The 16,150-nt window shown below is 34.6% G+C and overlaps 3 protein-coding genes across 11 annotated transcripts; 2 read left to right on the forward strand and 1 right to left on the reverse strand.

Moving 5' to 3' along the window:
• The first annotated feature begins 585 nt into the window (after positions 1 to 585).
• LOC108211487 (zinc finger BED domain-containing protein RICESLEEPER 1-like) lies at positions 586 to 3,514 on the forward strand. Of its 2 annotated transcripts, none has more exons than XM_064090904.1 (3): positions 586 to 774; positions 1,199 to 3,176; positions 3,251 to 3,514. In XM_064090904.1, exons 2-3 carry the CDS (start codon positions 1,211 to 1,213, stop codon positions 3,304 to 3,306), a joined length of 2,022 nt encoding a protein of 673 aa, XP_063946974.1. In that variant the 5' UTR covers positions 586 to 774; positions 1,199 to 1,210; the 3' UTR covers positions 3,307 to 3,514. The 2 variants fall into 2 exon arrangements, with proteins under 2 accessions (XP_063946974.1, XP_017238584.1); XM_017383095.2 differs by having other exon boundaries at positions 587 to 755.
• A 2,204-nt stretch (positions 3,515 to 5,718) lies between these two features.
• LOC108214996 (uncharacterized) lies at positions 5,719 to 15,832 on the forward strand. 8 transcript variants are annotated; one of them, XR_010290417.1, is made up of 5 exons: positions 5,719 to 5,875; positions 6,116 to 7,742; positions 8,766 to 8,909; positions 10,147 to 10,203; positions 15,672 to 15,832. XR_010290417.1 is itself a non-coding variant. In XM_017387290.2 (2 exons), the coding sequence occupies exon 2, from the start codon at positions 6,164 to 6,166 to the stop codon at positions 7,202 to 7,204; it is 1,041 nt and encodes a 346-aa protein (XP_017242779.1). In that variant the 5' UTR covers positions 5,719 to 5,875; positions 6,116 to 6,163; the 3' UTR covers positions 7,205 to 7,831. The 8 variants fall into 8 exon arrangements, 1 of the variants encoding a protein (XP_017242779.1); XR_010290416.1 differs by lacking the exon at positions 15,672 to 15,832 and adding an exon at positions 12,130 to 12,268; XR_010290420.1 differs by lacking the exon at positions 15,672 to 15,832 and adding an exon at positions 12,130 to 12,268 and having other exon boundaries at positions 8,841 to 8,909.
• On the reverse strand, positions 10,509 to 12,220 carry LOC108214995 (protodermal factor 1). Its single transcript, XM_017387289.2, has 3 exons — positions 12,055 to 12,220; positions 11,117 to 11,771; positions 10,509 to 11,015 (listed from the first exon to the last, which is right to left on the reverse strand). The coding sequence occupies exons 1-3, from the start codon at positions 12,218 to 12,220 to the stop codon at positions 10,676 to 10,678; spliced, it is 1,161 nt and encodes a 386-aa protein (XP_017242778.1). The 3' UTR covers positions 10,509 to 10,675.
• Positions 15,833 to 16,150: the final 318 nt, after the last annotated feature.

Consider the following 16,150-nt stretch of genomic DNA (forward strand, 5'->3'; position numbering starts at 1 on the left):
TGGGCTCGATATATCAAGTTGGTCACTGAACTAAAAACCGTCTCAAATTAATCACTTAAGTGGGTTACACGTATCTTTAAATATGAGTTGAAGGATTAAAAATATTATTTACAGAGGTTTACGCATTATTCTTGAATGTTACCACAACTAAGTACAATGTTATGACTTCTAGTATTTATAATAATATATTTTGATTTTATCAAGTTTATTTATTATTTATTTTTAATTAAAATAAAGGAATTAACTATATAATAAAAAATAAATAACAAATAAACTTGATAAAATCTAAATATATTATCATAAATACTAGATATCATAACCTTGTACTAAGTTGGGGTAACATTCAAGAATAATGTGTAAATCTATGTAAATAATACTTTTACTCCTTAAACTCATATTTAAAGATACATGTACCTGATTTAAGTGACCAATTTGAGACGTTTTTGAGTTCAATGACCAATTTGATATATTAAGTCCACTTTGATGACTCACTTGATTATTAACAAAAAAAAATCAACTAAAAAGATGAAGTTGGAACTCCAAATTGAGAGTTTATATTGAGAAAAGAATTTGGGTACAAGAAAATATGACAGGCCCAACTCGGACCCAAAATAGCCCAACTGAAGTGGGCATGATTCGTGTTCCCCATCCGGTTCAACCCATTTGGATCCAGCTGCCCTGTTTTCACAACTCTCTTTTTCTTAATCAAATCACAAACCCTAATTCAGGCTATCTTATCGTTCCTCAATTCATCTGTACGTTCTCTTCCTCCTTGTATGTATATTCTCAATTTTGTGTATGATCCGATTATTTCAATTCTCTGCTTTGAACCCGATATCCGAACCCGATTTCCGGGTTTTACCCATTTTCCCAATTTTTATTTATCATGCTTCTGTAATATATGTCTCACTGTATTATACATGTTTCTGTGCTGTACATGATAACATGCCTCTCCTGTGTAGATTAAATTAGGGTGCATTATATTTATGTGTGTATGTTTATGCTCGCATTCGGTGAAAACACGTGAAAACAATTGTTTTGCAGAATTTTACGACGTGACAATTGTTCGCGTCGTATGTGTTTTTTTATTAAATGAATTGCTCTACAAGGAAGTTTTTCGAATGTTTGTAATATTGTGCATTAAACAACTGATGTGATTTTCTTCTGGGTGATTGAAATGAGGGTTTTTTGTTTTCAGTGACTGTGGGTAATGGAGAATGAGGCGGTTATTATCGATTCCAGTAGGTTAAAGTCTGTTGTGTGGAAGGATTTCGATAGAGTTAAATTTGGTGACAGTTGCGTTGCTATGTGTAAGCATTGTCAGAAGAAATTAAGTGGTTCGAGTACTAGTGGGACATCGCATTTGAGAAATCATTTAGTTAGATGTAGAAGGAGGTTAAATCATGATGTGCCTCAATTGGTCGGTGGAACGAGAGGGAGAAAGAAAAAGGAAGCGGCAACTGTTGCTGTTGCAACGGTGGTTGTTGATCAACAGCCGCAAATAGGTCAAGTGGCCACTCTTGTACAACCTAAAATTGAATATGCTTTTGCGAAAGATTGTTCAAATAACTTGGTGAATGGCTACTTTGATCAGAAGCGGAGTCGTTTTGATCTTGCTCGTATGATCATAATGCATGGTTATCCTTTGCAAATTGTGGAGGATGTTGGGTTTAAAACGTTTGTTAGAAATCTTCAGCCTTTGTTTGAGTTTGTTACGTTTGATGGGGTTGAGGGTGATTGTATGCAAATTTATCACAAGGAGAAACAGAAGGTGTCTGACTTGTTAGATAAATTACCTGGTAAGATTAGCTTAAGTGCTGATATGTGGATTGGCAAAGGAGAAGCCAAATACCTATGTTTGACAGCACATTGCGTTGATGATGAATGGAAGATTAAAAAGAAGATTTTAAATTTTTTATTAGTTGATCCTTCTCATACAGAAGACATGCTTTCAGATGTGATCATGATGAGTCTAATGGAATGGGATATTGACAGGAAATTGTTTTCAATGACATTTGATACTTACTCAACCTATGACAACATAATCTGTAAGATTAGAGACCGACTCTCCCAGAGCAAGCTTCTTCTATGCGATGGTCAACTGTTTCATGTTAGCTGTGCGGGTAATCTGATCAAGCACATGGCGCAGGATGCATTGGAAGCATTATCTGATGTAACCGATAAAATTCGTGAAAGCATTCGATATGTTAAAAGTTCCCAAGCAATGCAAGAGAAGTTTAACGAGATGGCTCAACTAGTTGGAATTAATAGCCAAAAGTGCTTATTTCTTGATAATACGCTGCAGTGGAGTTCAACATATTTTATGATTGACATAGTTTTGGAGTTCAAGGACGCATTTTCTCTGTTGCCAGAACATGATCCTGACTACACCATGTGTCCATCTTTTGAAGAGTGGGAAAGAGTTGTTGTTATTGCTAGCTACTTGAAGCTCCTCATTGAAGTTTCCAATATTTTTACAGGAAGCAGTCACGTGACAGCAAACACACATTTCCCTGAAATCTGTGAAATTCATTTGCAATTAATTGGTTGGTGTCATAAATCAGATGACTTTGTTAGTTCTCTAGGAATGAAGATGAAAAGCAGATTTGATGAGTATTGGAAAAAATGCAGCCTGGCTTTGGCAATTGCATCTATCTTAGATCCTAGGTTCAAGATGAAGCTGATAGAATATTACTATCCCAGAATATATGGCGACAGTTCTCCAGAATGCATAGATATTGTTTCCAATTGCATGAAGGCACTTTACCATGACCATTATATCAACTCCACATTAGCATCTGATGGTCAGGTAAGTGGTACTATGGATGGTGGCGGTAATGATACTCGTGATAGGTTGATTGGGTTTGACAGATTTCTCCATGAAACCTCACAAGGACCAAACATAAAAACTGATTTGGACAAGTACTTAGAAGAGCCTCTGTTTCCGCGTAGCAATGATTTCAATATCTTAAATTGGTGGAAAGTTCACACACCTAGGTATCCCATTCTCTCTATGATGGCACGCAACATTTTGGGAATTCCCTTGTCAAAAGTTTCATCAGATTCAGCCTTCGACATTGGTGATCGAGTCCTTGATCCCCATTGGACTTTATTGAGGTCTAACACTGTACAGGCATTGATGTGTGCGCGGGATTGGATGCTGAATGAGTCGGAAGGTTAATAATTTTTTTTTTTCTTCTTTCTAAACCATTTGACTCGCAAAGACTAATGACTTGTATGTTTGTCACAGATACTAAATCTTCTGCAAACCCGTCTCCTTTGGCCATATGCTATGACACAAGCTAGCAAGTTATCACTTGTCGGTACAGTTTTATCAGTTCTACCTTTTAGCTACCTTCGGAATCATTGAGTTTGTCTATAAAGTATACATATAGTAGGTAGTTGGGAACTAATTTTGTCTGTTTCTAGTATTGTTTTGAATAATCAAGGCAGTTTTCTTTTACATGAATTGTTTCAAAGATGGTAGCGGTTTAAGGATCTTGATGTTTAGCTCTATTTGTGTCATAGAGATGAATCGCTAACATCGCAATGCACATGCATCGCGTTGGTGCAGTTATGCTGATGGTTTTTTTTTTTGCGTTTATTTAGTCTAAAATGTGGTTACATAGGAACAACCAGCGGTGACTGGCATGAGAGCTTTGCTCTTTGGGCTCTGGAGTTGATTTTGCTAAAAAATAAATAAAAACAATTAAATTATCTACAGCTCGTAAGTTCGTAACTAAGCAAACTGCTGTCAGAATGGAATTTATAAAGGCCATTCTTTCGTAATTGTATATGAGTTTTGTTGATTATATTGGTCGACATTATGGACTATATTGAGCTCTCTGAGATATTATTGATTATGCCAACAGTACTTGCTTTAATCAGCTATCCCTTAAATCATAAAAATTTACATCCTTGATTTAATCATCGACCTTGGGATTATGTGATCTTATTATATCAAATTGTTTAACAGTTATATTCATTTTTGAGCTAAAACTTCTCAATTAAGATCTCGATCCGGGATGTTCATGCTACTTTTAGAACGCGTCATTAGCGTCCATTCCTACGAGATGAGACGGAAGGAATAACTGGTTTGACAACAAATTATCTGATTATCATAATCAATTATAAATTTTCTTTTCCCTATCATAGTAAGTTTGATTTTGATCTCACTTAAATTCTAACAAAATATATTGATTTCTAAAGGGAAAGTAAAATTTGAACAAGATCAAAATAATGAAAGTTAGGTGAACTATTATCACGATTATCCAATTTTTTTAATTTGTCAGGTTAAACCCATTTGTTAAAATCTGAACAAGTATCATACAATCAAAAACATAATATAAAATTTCATATAAAATTATCATTTGAACTGAATTAATTCTTTTCTGAACACCGAATTAAATTTTTTAAGTAAACATTAGTAATATCAAAGTATAATATGTTAATGTACATTTCTGACTCGAAGAACATAGAAATTTCATTCCTCAAAGAAAATGGATGCAGAAAAATGGGCCAGTTGAGCCCATAGATTGATGAATGTAGTCTATTTAAACATGGGCCTAATCCATTCCAGTTCGGGTCAGAACTTGAAATTAAGCCCACTTAGTATACATGACTAACTAAGGGTCTGTTTGGGATTGCTGTTGAAAATTGCTGTTGCTGTGAGTAAAAGTGAGGTTTACAAAAGTGCTGTTTACAAAAGCGGAGACTGTTTGGTAAACTTGATTTCAAATGTGCTGTTTGAGTAAAAGCTGAAAACAAATTGTTTGGTAAATTTTTTGTTAAACTGCTGTTTAGAGTTATAATTATAAATAAAATAATATTTTATTAACATGTTTTGGGGTTCTATTGACAGCTGTAAAACTATAAAATACTGTTTTCTTTAAAATTTAATTGATTATTTTGTATGATGTATGAGGTTTTTTTTAAAAAAATATGCTATTAATATATATAATTTTAAGTAATGATATAAAAATCATATTTAAAATAGAAAATCATATTGGTATAACCAATAAAATTCATGGCTTTTTATAAAATTACGATATTCTATTTACAAAACTACATAATTTCTGTAAGATTTTCAACAGTAACGCATCATTTATATTTTACACACAAATATAAAAAAAAGCAATTCCTTATTAGTAACATACAATATTTTTTTATGTGATTTAGATTACTTCTATTTTATTTGGAACACCAATATTAATTCTTATATTCATTTAAAAATTATATAAAAATCTATAACATTTACCAAATATACTACTTACGTTTATTTTATATATAAATATATAATTTTTTTCTTCTATTAATATATATTACTCAACAAATTTAATTTCTGTCTCTATATTATAATGAAATTTTTTTGGACAAAATTTAATAACACCAAAAAGATATAACTTTAAAATTCATTTAAACAATATTTATTTCAAATATTTTCATTTAAATTTTTATTAGAAAAAATTCAACAACCATCATCTGTACCAACAATTATCCCAGAATATAATAAAACATGTGTTATATATGTGTTTTGTTATTTTGTTTTAAGGGCTACAATATATTTTATAAAAAATAGTTGTTTGTGTCAGGGTTTGATGTTGGGGTCTGTAACAACTGCGCGCAGCAGCTGCTTTTGTGAAAAGCAGGGGTACACCAGCTTTCTTTAAAAGCTGCTTTTGGACAAAAATTGTGGTTAGAAAAAGCTCTTTCAGATTTTACCAAACACTTTTTTATAGCGGTGTGAGAAAAAGCTGCTGTTGTGGTTTGGAACCACAACCCCAAACATGCACTAAATTAAACTGAAACTAAGCAAAGATTATGCTTGCTGCTATTCTTGATCTGGGCTTTGAGTTTCATCACCTCTAATCTTCAGGTATCTTCTTAATTTCTCTCTGTTTCTCGAATTAAACCCACAATTTTTTAATTATTAAATTTCAATATGATTATGTATTGACACCTGTATGTATATTTATAAATCTTGAGACTATTGATTTCACTAAGGTTTCTTCCTTTATTTTGATAGCCCTGCAATTTAATTTTGATGTTTAGAGATTTTGATACACAAAAAGGTTAGTTAAGCCTGTCTGGTAGCTGAAAGTTTTAATTTTTATAGTGTTTGCAGCAAGATTTGTAAGTATTGGTGGATTTGTGTTTACTAGAGATGATTAAGCGTGGTGGTAGATTTTCCAAGACATTGTATGGTTCTGCAACTATTCGCGGCACAGTCATTGTTGCGTTTGTAGTTGTAGTGTTTCTAGTGTTGACGCTTTTATTTCGTGAAGATGATGGGAAGGGTAGTTCTTTGACTACAGTGGAGAAATGGAACAAATTTGATAATGTTGTTAGATTTCAACCTACAATGGAGACGATAAATGGGACAGTTTTAATTTGGCAAATACCTGATGAGCCTAAAGCAGTTTTGTTCTTGGCTCATGGGTGTAATGGTAAAGCGGAAAATTTTTGGGATAGGACATCGAGTTGTCTTGGTTGTGTTGGTTTGCCTGAGGAAAGGCTGATTGTACTTCATGCTCTTTTTAGGAAGTTTGCTGTTTTGACGGTGTCAAGTTTCGGAAGGTGCTGGTCATTTGGGAGCGAAAAGTTGGTTGTTGCAGGAACTGTTAAGTGGTGGATTGAGGAGCAAAAACTTGAGAAGCTTCCTCTTGTAGCTTTGGGGGCCTCTTCGGGTGGGTACTTTGTTTCTGCACTAGCTACTGATTTGAGGTTTAGTAGTATAACACTAATGATTGCTGAAGGGTTGTTCAGTCGGATGGATATTCCGAAAGACTACCCACCTACCCTTTTTGTTCACATGCCTAAAGATGAAGACAGGAAGTTGAGAGTTGATGAAAATTTGAAAGTCCTCAAGAAGATGGGTGTTGATGCTGCAGAGATCAAGTGCATGGAGTTCCCATTATCTCCTGCTTTTCTGGCTGACAGGATTCCAAACCTTGATCGTAAAATTTCCGTAGAGTTGTTCAAACTCTTCCAGGAGAAGGGTTTTATTGACAAGAATGGCTTTATGAAAAATGATGGGCGTGCAACACGTTGGAAAGCAGCTGCTAATGAAAGAAAGATCCTATCGCGAAATAAAGATATATTTAATCACATTCAGGAGGAACTGAATCTAGCCTTTGCATATCATGAAATGACCAGTTTGCAGTCTGAGCAGATTTTTTCCTGGTTTGAATCTCATTTGAAGTGATCAGAGCTCCATGATGTCACATTGATTTTTCCTGAATGTAAAAGCATAACACAGTGTATCTGGATCACAGATGAATGTGAATAATCATTTAGCTTAGCATATTGCCACCATAACAAAAGGATTACCATATCTTTTTTTTATGTGTCTTTCGGAATGCATAGGTCGAGTCTTGGTATGAGTGGACTAACTACTAAGGTTGAAGTTTCCAGGCTGATTTAAAGAGGAACAGAGGATGTTCATGCATATAGTCCCTGTGATGAACTACGGAAGAGCATTATGGAATTACTGTGAGGTGGACATGACAGCAGCATGCAGGCAATAATATGGAGGAATTTATTGACAGTGTGGGGATGTTTATTAGATTGCAGTGGGCGGCAATTGAAACTTTTCTCTTCTGCCTGGTCTAAGTGATTGAATTTGATATAGGGTGGACTTTACTGAGTTTTTATTGTTTAGCAAAAAAGAGGGGGTGGTCTGTGTTCAGTTTAGGTATTGTGGCTGTGGATCAGAACCGAGTGCAACTTCCTATGCTTCTATGGTAGATTGCTGCTACCATGATTGTTTAAAATGACAAATTGTTTCATGCCTAATATATCATTATATGACTAACAATGTATGTTCATCTGAGTTTGACGGTTATATTCCAAGCCTTTTTCATTTCACCATCTTTTTTTCTTGGGTTGAGTATCTCCTTATATTAATTAGATCTTTTGAGAAATATTGTAGTAGCAGTTTCAATCTATGACCATCTGTGTCTTGTATCTAGAATTTGAATATATTTTCACTTGAAAGAAATATCAGTTACAGTAGCTTGACAATCCTTTTTAATTTCCATGGAATAAATTTTCACTTTCAAAAAAAAAAAAAAAAAAACCTGACGTGTCTACATATTATGTATCTTTTATTTTTGCATTGTGTCATTGCTATGAGATGTGATTAAAGTGAAACGTCTTCTAATAACTTATTCAAGCATTAAAATTTTCACCAAACATTCTGATGACAGTTAATATAGGGTATTCTTATATTTCCAGCTGGTTTTCAGTTTTAGATCCAAAAGTATTTAGCGCATATGAATGTATCCGCATCCCATTGTAGCGGTGAAAATTATTATGCACAATCGTGGGAGGATTTGAATCCATTCAAATTAAGAGAACCTAAGGTCCTTCTCGGGAAAATTGAATTTTAATATATGGGGAAATATTTACTGCCTCTGGTCTCTATCTACTTTTGCTGATCTTATGATGCCTAGTGTCATGAATAGATAATTATATGGTAAACTAAAAAAAACATTAACACTCATTGTGCAGTGACATTGTAATAGTTGTGCCTACATTTTTCTTTTTGCTAAATAGTTGTGCCTACATTTTGTCTTTTATGTTATTCAGTTTAAGATAATTGATAATGTGATGATTTGATTTTCAAACTGTAGCATATGTGATTTTTGCCACGCCTGGTTCTGTATTGCTCAGTTTTTGCCTTCCCACTAAGCCAAACCAACAACTTTTAAATTGTGTATTTCTTCTTTGTGATTCTTTAGAATTCCATTTATTATGATTGACAGGCTATTGTCAAACAGTGCAGCTAGTGGCTGAAAATCTGATCACTTGTCAAGTTTTGAATTATCATTATTTTACAGCTCATGGGAGTTCAAAGTTCAAATCAGTCCTTGCTACTGAAAGGAGTACTTTGCTGACTCTATAAGAAGGTAATAATTCCCTTTCATATTTACTTTGGTGGTTGCATATTAGCTGTTAGTACTTTGTAGTAGAAATTTTCAACTGCACATATAAATGCATAAAATCTGTTGTCTTTTTCATGATTAACATTCTCAAGAACAGGACCATAAGTTGTTTTAGTAATTTCTTTTCCCTTCTCTTGTGGGGAGACAATCTAAGTTGAAGTTGATATATCATTTATGGAGTAGCTATTTTCCTTGGAATAATGTTTGATATTTGCATTGCATTCTCAAATATATTTTATCTAATTGACTTGTTTTTCTGCGCTAAGTGGTCCCTTAACTAGATTCAGGATCTTGCACCTTGTGAAGAAAAAAATGGTGTAAAGCTGGGTATTGTTTTTTTGTGAATATATTTACAGAATTAAATACCTTAATACTTTAAATATACAAAAATTGGCTGAATGGTAATGGATGATCCTAAGATCTAGTTAAGTGTAGTATTTAGATAGATTCCCTAGCTTTTATTTGAAAAAGATCTTTCATCGTTTTAACCTCGAGAGTACAGTCTTAGCCTATTAGGCTCTGCAACTTACCAATAATCTTTCATTTGGTTCAGAAAAACTGGTTGTGTATTTTCCTAGATTACAAAATCCAACAGTGAACAAACAAATTATTCGTACTTCTAATTTATTATTCAAATCGAGACATTATGCAAGCGTCATTATGATTTATGAAGTATTATGTTGATGAAATCCTCAACAGAAGGTGGCTCATTAGCACAAGCAAAAAATTACTCGCAAAGTGAAAAGTAGAAGCAGTAAATTTGTAGGGTTTTCCTGAAGTGTAGTAATTGCTATTGTAGCTTCTCAAAAACACTTACGAACCTTACTTTGCTTCTTTGATGAGCTCTGATATTTTTTTATGTGCTTCTTGTGTGCCTGCTTCTTGGATTAGCTCTGATATTTTTTTGTGCTTCTCTATGGCACCTATAATAGTTGGATAAATTTCTGTTTTGGCACTTGAGCCTTATCAAATGGTTTAAAATAAAAGTAAATTATCTTGGAGTGGCGTTGCTGAAATTGAATAGAATCACATGCTAGCTTAACTATAATGAAGAACTGACAGTCTTATCCTGATTCCCAACTGTTGAAGAACCAAGTCACTAAGTTTAAACCAGCTTTATTATGCTCTGTATTTATTGACTCTCCCATTATTACTTATTTATTCAACTCATTTATTCACCTTAACTTCTTTCGAGGTGAAGTCATGAAATCAAGCTCTATTGAACTATGTGACTCTATTCAGCATCCATGTGTGCGAGGTAAAAATATCTAGTAGTACTAATAATATAATAAAGGATATTGTTTTGAGTACATTAGGTGGAACTGCTCTGTGCTTTTTTGTTTTATTTCTCATGCATATGTACATCATATCAGCATATACAGCTGTTGTCTGATGCCCTGGGTTAGGTTCTTTAGTTGTAGTCTTGTAGATTTAAAATCATGGTCTAATCAGCTATGCCTGATAAAAAGAAGCATTTGATAAGATGTTACATTCATATGTTTATAGTCCTGGTGATATATGTTCCAAATCTCCTATTGGAGTAAGTTGGCCAAGTTTTACAACTGACGTCCAAAGACATACTAATATTATCATAAAATCATAGTCATCATACTCTGATCGCAACTGATACAAACATCCAGTAAATTCTGAAAGTAAACACACCACTTAATAAAATGCATAATAAAGCCGAACTCAAACTAAAAAATGATATGCAACTCCTCAAATATGATCTAGAGTCTAGGCTTTAGCCGGCCCTCATTAGCCATCTTGAAAACGCGTGCCTGCTCTGTGGCTGCCTTGTTGGAACCAAGTGCTGAGACAAAACGATCTCTCACTTGCTCACTTGTGAAAGGGAACCTCTTGATCACCATTGAGTTCAGCAAAGCACCAGTTCCTTCTCTGTAGAGCGACCCTATCCCATCAGTACGAGTGTTTGAAAGTGCTTGTTCCAGACTAAGTTGTGATACTGCTGCTGGACTGCCATTGCTAGTTAGGCCAAACGCCCCCCCTAAAGTTGCCCCATAATAGCCAAGCATACCCCATATTATTGTTGGATGAGTAAGCCAGTAGCTGCATCATTTAAAATTAAAAGTCATATTAGTAATGGCATATTTACTACATATGATTATCTTTCCCTAGAAAAACTGTGAACAGCTATAATTTTGACTTACGTCCATGGAAAGGGTGGTGAATTTGGACTGAATGAAAATGGAGGTGATGAGATTCCAGGAGTAGTCGGAGTGACTGGAAAGATTGGACTGCCTGGAGTACCTGGGTCTATAGGAGTTGATGGTGGGCTTCCATAAGTTGGTGTTAGAGGGGTGCCTGGGTCTATAGGAGTTGATGGTGGGCTTATTGTAGTGGGTGGGCTTCCATAGGTTGGTGTTGAAGGGGTGCCGGGGTCTATAGGAGTTGATGGTGGGCTTAGGGTAGTTGGTGGGCTTCCATAAGTTGGTGTTGAAGGGGTGCCTGGGTCTATAGATGGACTAGTTGGCGGGCTTCCATAAGTTGGCGGGCTCCCGTATGTTGGAGTTGAGGGCGTGTCTGGGTCTATAGACGGACTAGTTGGCGGGCTTATGGTGCTGGGTGGGGTTGAAGGGGTGCCTGGGTCTATAGACGGGCTACTTGGCGGGCTAATGGTGGTGGGTGGCGTTAAAGGGGTGCCTGGGTCTATAGACGGACTAGTTGGCGGGCTTATGATGGTGGGTGGACTGTCTCCAGTTGGAGGTGCAGGGTCATAGTGTCCTCCACTTGGTGGTGTTCCACAGTTACTTGGTGGTGAGCTTTTGTGGCCATGCGAACCATGAGATGGGGTATGGTGAGAACCTGAAACGACCAATTTAAGTGTTAACCACACAACTTTATATCTACAATGCATGTGTGTGCAAGTGTATGTTTTGACCAACAAGAAACCTTGTCCTACTGAACAATTGTATTGCAGATTTAGCAACATACAACTAAAAACCATATTGAGTATCAGATGTAAATATAAGTGCTGAATAACTGAAAACAGTCAACCAATATTTTAGATACATAAGAGTTGTAGACTTCTCAAAATAGCAACAAAATAAAACACTAGATAAGAAAATAGATACTAGTGATAGCATGCCTTTCGGAGGACTTTCATCTGCATGTGGGTCTCCTGGGGGGTAATAGGTCTTCTGATCTTCGAAACTTGCAGCAGAGATTACAGGAATGACCAAGCTCTGGGAAAGCAAGCCAATAATCAAGGTGAAACTGAGCACAGAAGCCTGCTGGCTCTTCTCCTTTGCCATAGTGGAGTACTTGTTTTCAAGGAAGAAGGTGGAAACGAGAAATGAGAGTGAGACTGTAGTGCTGAGGTGATAATGGGTTTTGTATATAGGGGTGGAGTAAATATTGACAGCTGAAGTTCTGTGTGGTTAGTTGAATGTCCTGCAGACTGCATTTAAGCTACCTTATATTACTTAAATCATTTTTATAATTACTACAGTACCAAAATGTGTTATAGGTTAGTGTCTCGATGATGTTTTATTACACTTGAAATCAGTAACAAAAGCCAGGTATGCCTCGTTTATTTGGAAAACAAGTAAAAATTTGAAGCATGTATTCTCTTTCTCAAATTGGAACCGATGTTCTCTATTAAGTTCTTTAATGAATCATAGCAATGTAGACCTTCTTGGGCGCTAGGTGAATTTTTTGATTTTCCTCTTTAATTGGTAGTGTGGACCACGTAGTATCTAAGAACTCATTCGAACTCAATTAGTTGGTGCATGCGCCATTATTAATGCATACGTTTTCATCTGCCTCTTGATATTTATGATTCGATGGACATCAACGTTTATTAAAATGTTAGTCGGTATGCAAGATGATCAAAAATGGACTGGCAAAGTTGTGCATGTAATTTAGTATGAAGGGACAGCTGGGAGGAGGAGGGAGGCTTAAGAGGTGTAGGGTTGTGTTAACATTTTTATTCTGGTTATAAGTTTTGTGAGATTAATGAGTGTTGCAGTTTGGCAGAGAAGTAGTTGGAAGTCTTGAAGACTTGCAAGAACGAGTGGAACCAGACATTATATATTTAGTTTGCAGGCAGTAAATGAGATTACCAAAACAGCAGTCTATGAGTATCGACGAGAGTTTTGGTTTAAGTCCCTGTAAACCCCAATGTTGACTCCAAATTCTGTAGGTGGTGAGAACCTAGATAAACTGTTTTGTTTTCCTTGGAAGAATAGTTTTTATTTGGTTTGATGAGGAATGTTTCAATCGGTGATATTGATGCAGGTGCATGGAGTTTGTTATCTTTTATTGAATTCAAGCCAATGACTCGACTAGTTTGTTGATAAGTAAACGAGTTTACCCATCTTGATGAAGGATCTGATCTCGATCCAATTTTGGTCCTCTGTGGATTGTGCAATTGGAAATTTTTTTGGGTACGGGATGGGATCAAGCAAATTTTATAAAAATTCGGAGATTGAAATGGGTTTGAGAATTAGTATCTCCCTCCGTCATGAAATTCCCCAATTTCATATATAACTAGGATGAAACTGCCATTTTTTATAATAACAAGAATGAAGCAGTTCTCTTTTAGATAATGAAAAAAAGGCGAAAAAGGATTCCGCATTCTAACTACATCAAAATTTGAGAAAAGGCCCCCCAGCGGCACTTTTACGGTTTGAAATGTCCCAATTGACACCGGACTAAATAAAGGCCTTTATTGTCATTCTATAACGTGGCTTCAAGTAATGTTCTAACACTTTCCACCCCAAACGCCATATGAAGTTATGTTTAATATTATTTTATAAGCTAATAACGTTACCCAGACCCGCGTTTCACCATTATGTTTTGAACACAATACAGACGTGATGCTTAATGTTTTGGTGTGTCTTACGGGGTAATATTAATCTATAAAAAAAAGTTGAAATTAATAATTTTAATATTTTAGGGTTCATTTTTGAGTTTTAGAATGATTTATTTATATTTAAAATTAAAATACCCGACGGTTAGGGTTTAGGATTGAGGGTTTAGGGCCGTTAGGCCCTAATCCCTCGAGCCTAAACCCTAATTAATGCGAGGCTTTAAGGCCGAAAGTCCTAAAGCCGAGAAACCGGTTGAATAAATAAATTTACAGTTGTTAACATTTAGGGTTTAGCTTTGGTTTTCGGTTTTAGAATGATTAATTCATACTATAAATTAACTTGGCCGATGGTTAGGGTTTAGGATTGAGGGTGTAGGGCCGGTAGGCCCTACTCCCTCGAGCCTAAACCCTAATTAATGCGAGGCTGAAGGGCCGGAGGCCCTGAAACCGAGAAACCGGCGGAATAAATAAATTTACAATCGTTAACATTTAGGCTTTAGGTTTGGGTTGCAGAATGATTAATTCGTACTGTAAATTAATTGGCCGAACGTTAGGGTTTAAGATTAAGGGTGTAGGGCCAGTAGGCCCTACTCCCTCGAGCCTAAACCCTAATTAATGCGAGGCTGAAGGGCCGAAGGCCCTGAAGCCGAGAATACGACGGAATAAATAAATTTACAATCGTTAACATTTAGGGTTTAAGTTTGGGTTGCAGAATGATTAATTCGTATTATATATACTAAATTAAAAAAGATTAATCTTAAAAATATAGATTAATAATTTTTAATATTTTAGGGTTCATATTTGGGTTTTAGAATGATTTATTTATCTTGAAATTAAATTAATTTTAAGAAAAACATTATTCAAAACGTAACTTTAATATGAGATTAAGAGGGAACACAGACACTAAAGTTGGCTCAAAACGTAACCACAAGTTACGTTTCCAACTTTGAGTTATATAAAAAAATTAAAAAAATGGCTAAAACGTTACTGTAACTCACATTTTATGTATTGAAATTTGAAAGCCATGATTGAAACGGAAGACGAAGTTGCGTCTTGCCCTTTTGTATAAGAAAAACATGTAAACGCCAACCGAAATGACGTTTTGATGTGCCATTCAGGGCCAATTTTCATCAACGTGTCATTCTGGACCATTCTTTAAGTTAAAGTGACTGTCAAACCCTCACCCTCAAAATTTATAGTTTTGTTCATGATCAGCCATACTGGCGGTAGAATTTAAGAATTAAATAAGTGGAAATTAAAATTTTAGAAAAAAAATTGGTTAGTCGCTTAGTTTGTTGATAAGTAAATGAGTTTACAGACTAGGGTGAAAATGAAACTGTCTCTTTCTTTATTTTTTCCACAACATGAATGATGCAGTTCTTTTTTAAAGAAGAAGAATTATTCTTGAGCAATATCAAAGTTTACACTTACTAAAATATCCTCTATTATTAGTTTATTATACTTAGCAAAACAAAAACAAAAAATACAGTTATGGTTCATGATAAATTGATGAACAGCCATTGAGGCAGACCTAACTATAATTTTTATGATGAAAATATATAGATTATGAGAAATTTTAGTATTAAGAACATCTTCGATGTGATATTGGCTATAATAATATAATAGTCGGGTATATTCGATCTGTAAGACATTCTATAAAATTTGATCGAACAATAAGATATTTTACTTTGATGATGTTGATTATATTTTAAAAATAGTATGTTATTATCCCTTTTTTCTTTGGTTGAGATTTTTTTTTTTTTTTCGCTCTAGGAAATATATACACACACTTTTACAAATAATTTCTTTTTGGATATATTATCCCTTTGTATAATGTATATAATTTTATAAATGAACTTATGTTCTTCTTGTTTGTTTTTTTTTTGTTGCAGGATCCTTGGTAGAGATTTTTATGGATTTTTTCTTATCAGACATTTAAGTATTATTATCTAAACGTCCGGAGATATCTTGCATGTCTTTCGCGTAGATGATAATCTTTTTTGGATGAATGAAATACCTTGCAGCGGCTATTTTATCTCGAGATACAACTCATCTACATACGAGTATGTAGACCCTGACAAAAAAAAATAAAAAAATAGTATGTTATTAATATTCAAGTTGTTATAAATAGAAAGAATTGTTTTAATATATGATAACTTTTTGTTGTCAGGGGTTTTAATATATGATACTCCCTCTGTCCCATTTAGTTGTATACGTTTCTTTTCAAATGCTCGACACGTATTTCAATAATCTTATAAAATAGTTCCGTAACCTATTTTTGAGATTTTCTTTTTCTGAATAAAAATATAACATCCAAATTTTAATTCAGAAAAAGAAAATTTGAAAAATAAATTACACAACTACATTTTAC

Source organism: Daucus carota, chromosome 3, assembly GCF_001625215.2.
Source record: "Daucus carota subsp. sativus chromosome 3, DH1 v3.0, whole genome shotgun sequence".
In the NCBI taxonomy this organism is placed as follows: Eukaryota; Viridiplantae; Streptophyta; class Magnoliopsida; order Apiales; family Apiaceae; genus Daucus; species Daucus carota.

Excerpts from the sequence above, each read along its gene's own strand:
- LOC108214995 (XM_017387289.2), bottom strand. The coding sequence starts at position 12,220 with ATGGCAAAGGAGAAGAGCCAGCAGGCTTCTGTGCTCAGTTTCACCTTG. Across the intron at positions 11,772-12,054 it reads AGATGAAAGTCCTCCGAAAG|GTTCTCACCATACCCCATCT; the intron begins GCATGCTATCAC and ends TGGTCGTTTCAG. Across the intron at positions 11,016-11,116 it reads TCACCACCCTTTCCATGGAC|CTACTGGCTTACTCATCCAA; the intron begins GTAAGTCAAAAT and ends TAAATGATGCAG.
- LOC108214996 (XM_017387290.2), top strand. The coding sequence starts at position 6,164 with ATGATTAAGCGTGGTGGTAGATTTTCCAAGACATTGTATGGTTCTGCA.
- LOC108211487 (XM_064090904.1), top strand. The coding sequence starts at position 1,211 with ATGGAGAATGAGGCGGTTATTATCGATTCCAGTAGGTTAAAGTCTGTT. Across the intron at positions 3,177-3,250 it reads GATGCTGAATGAGTCGGAAG|ATACTAAATCTTCTGCAAAC; the intron begins GTTAATAATTTT and ends TGTTTGTCACAG.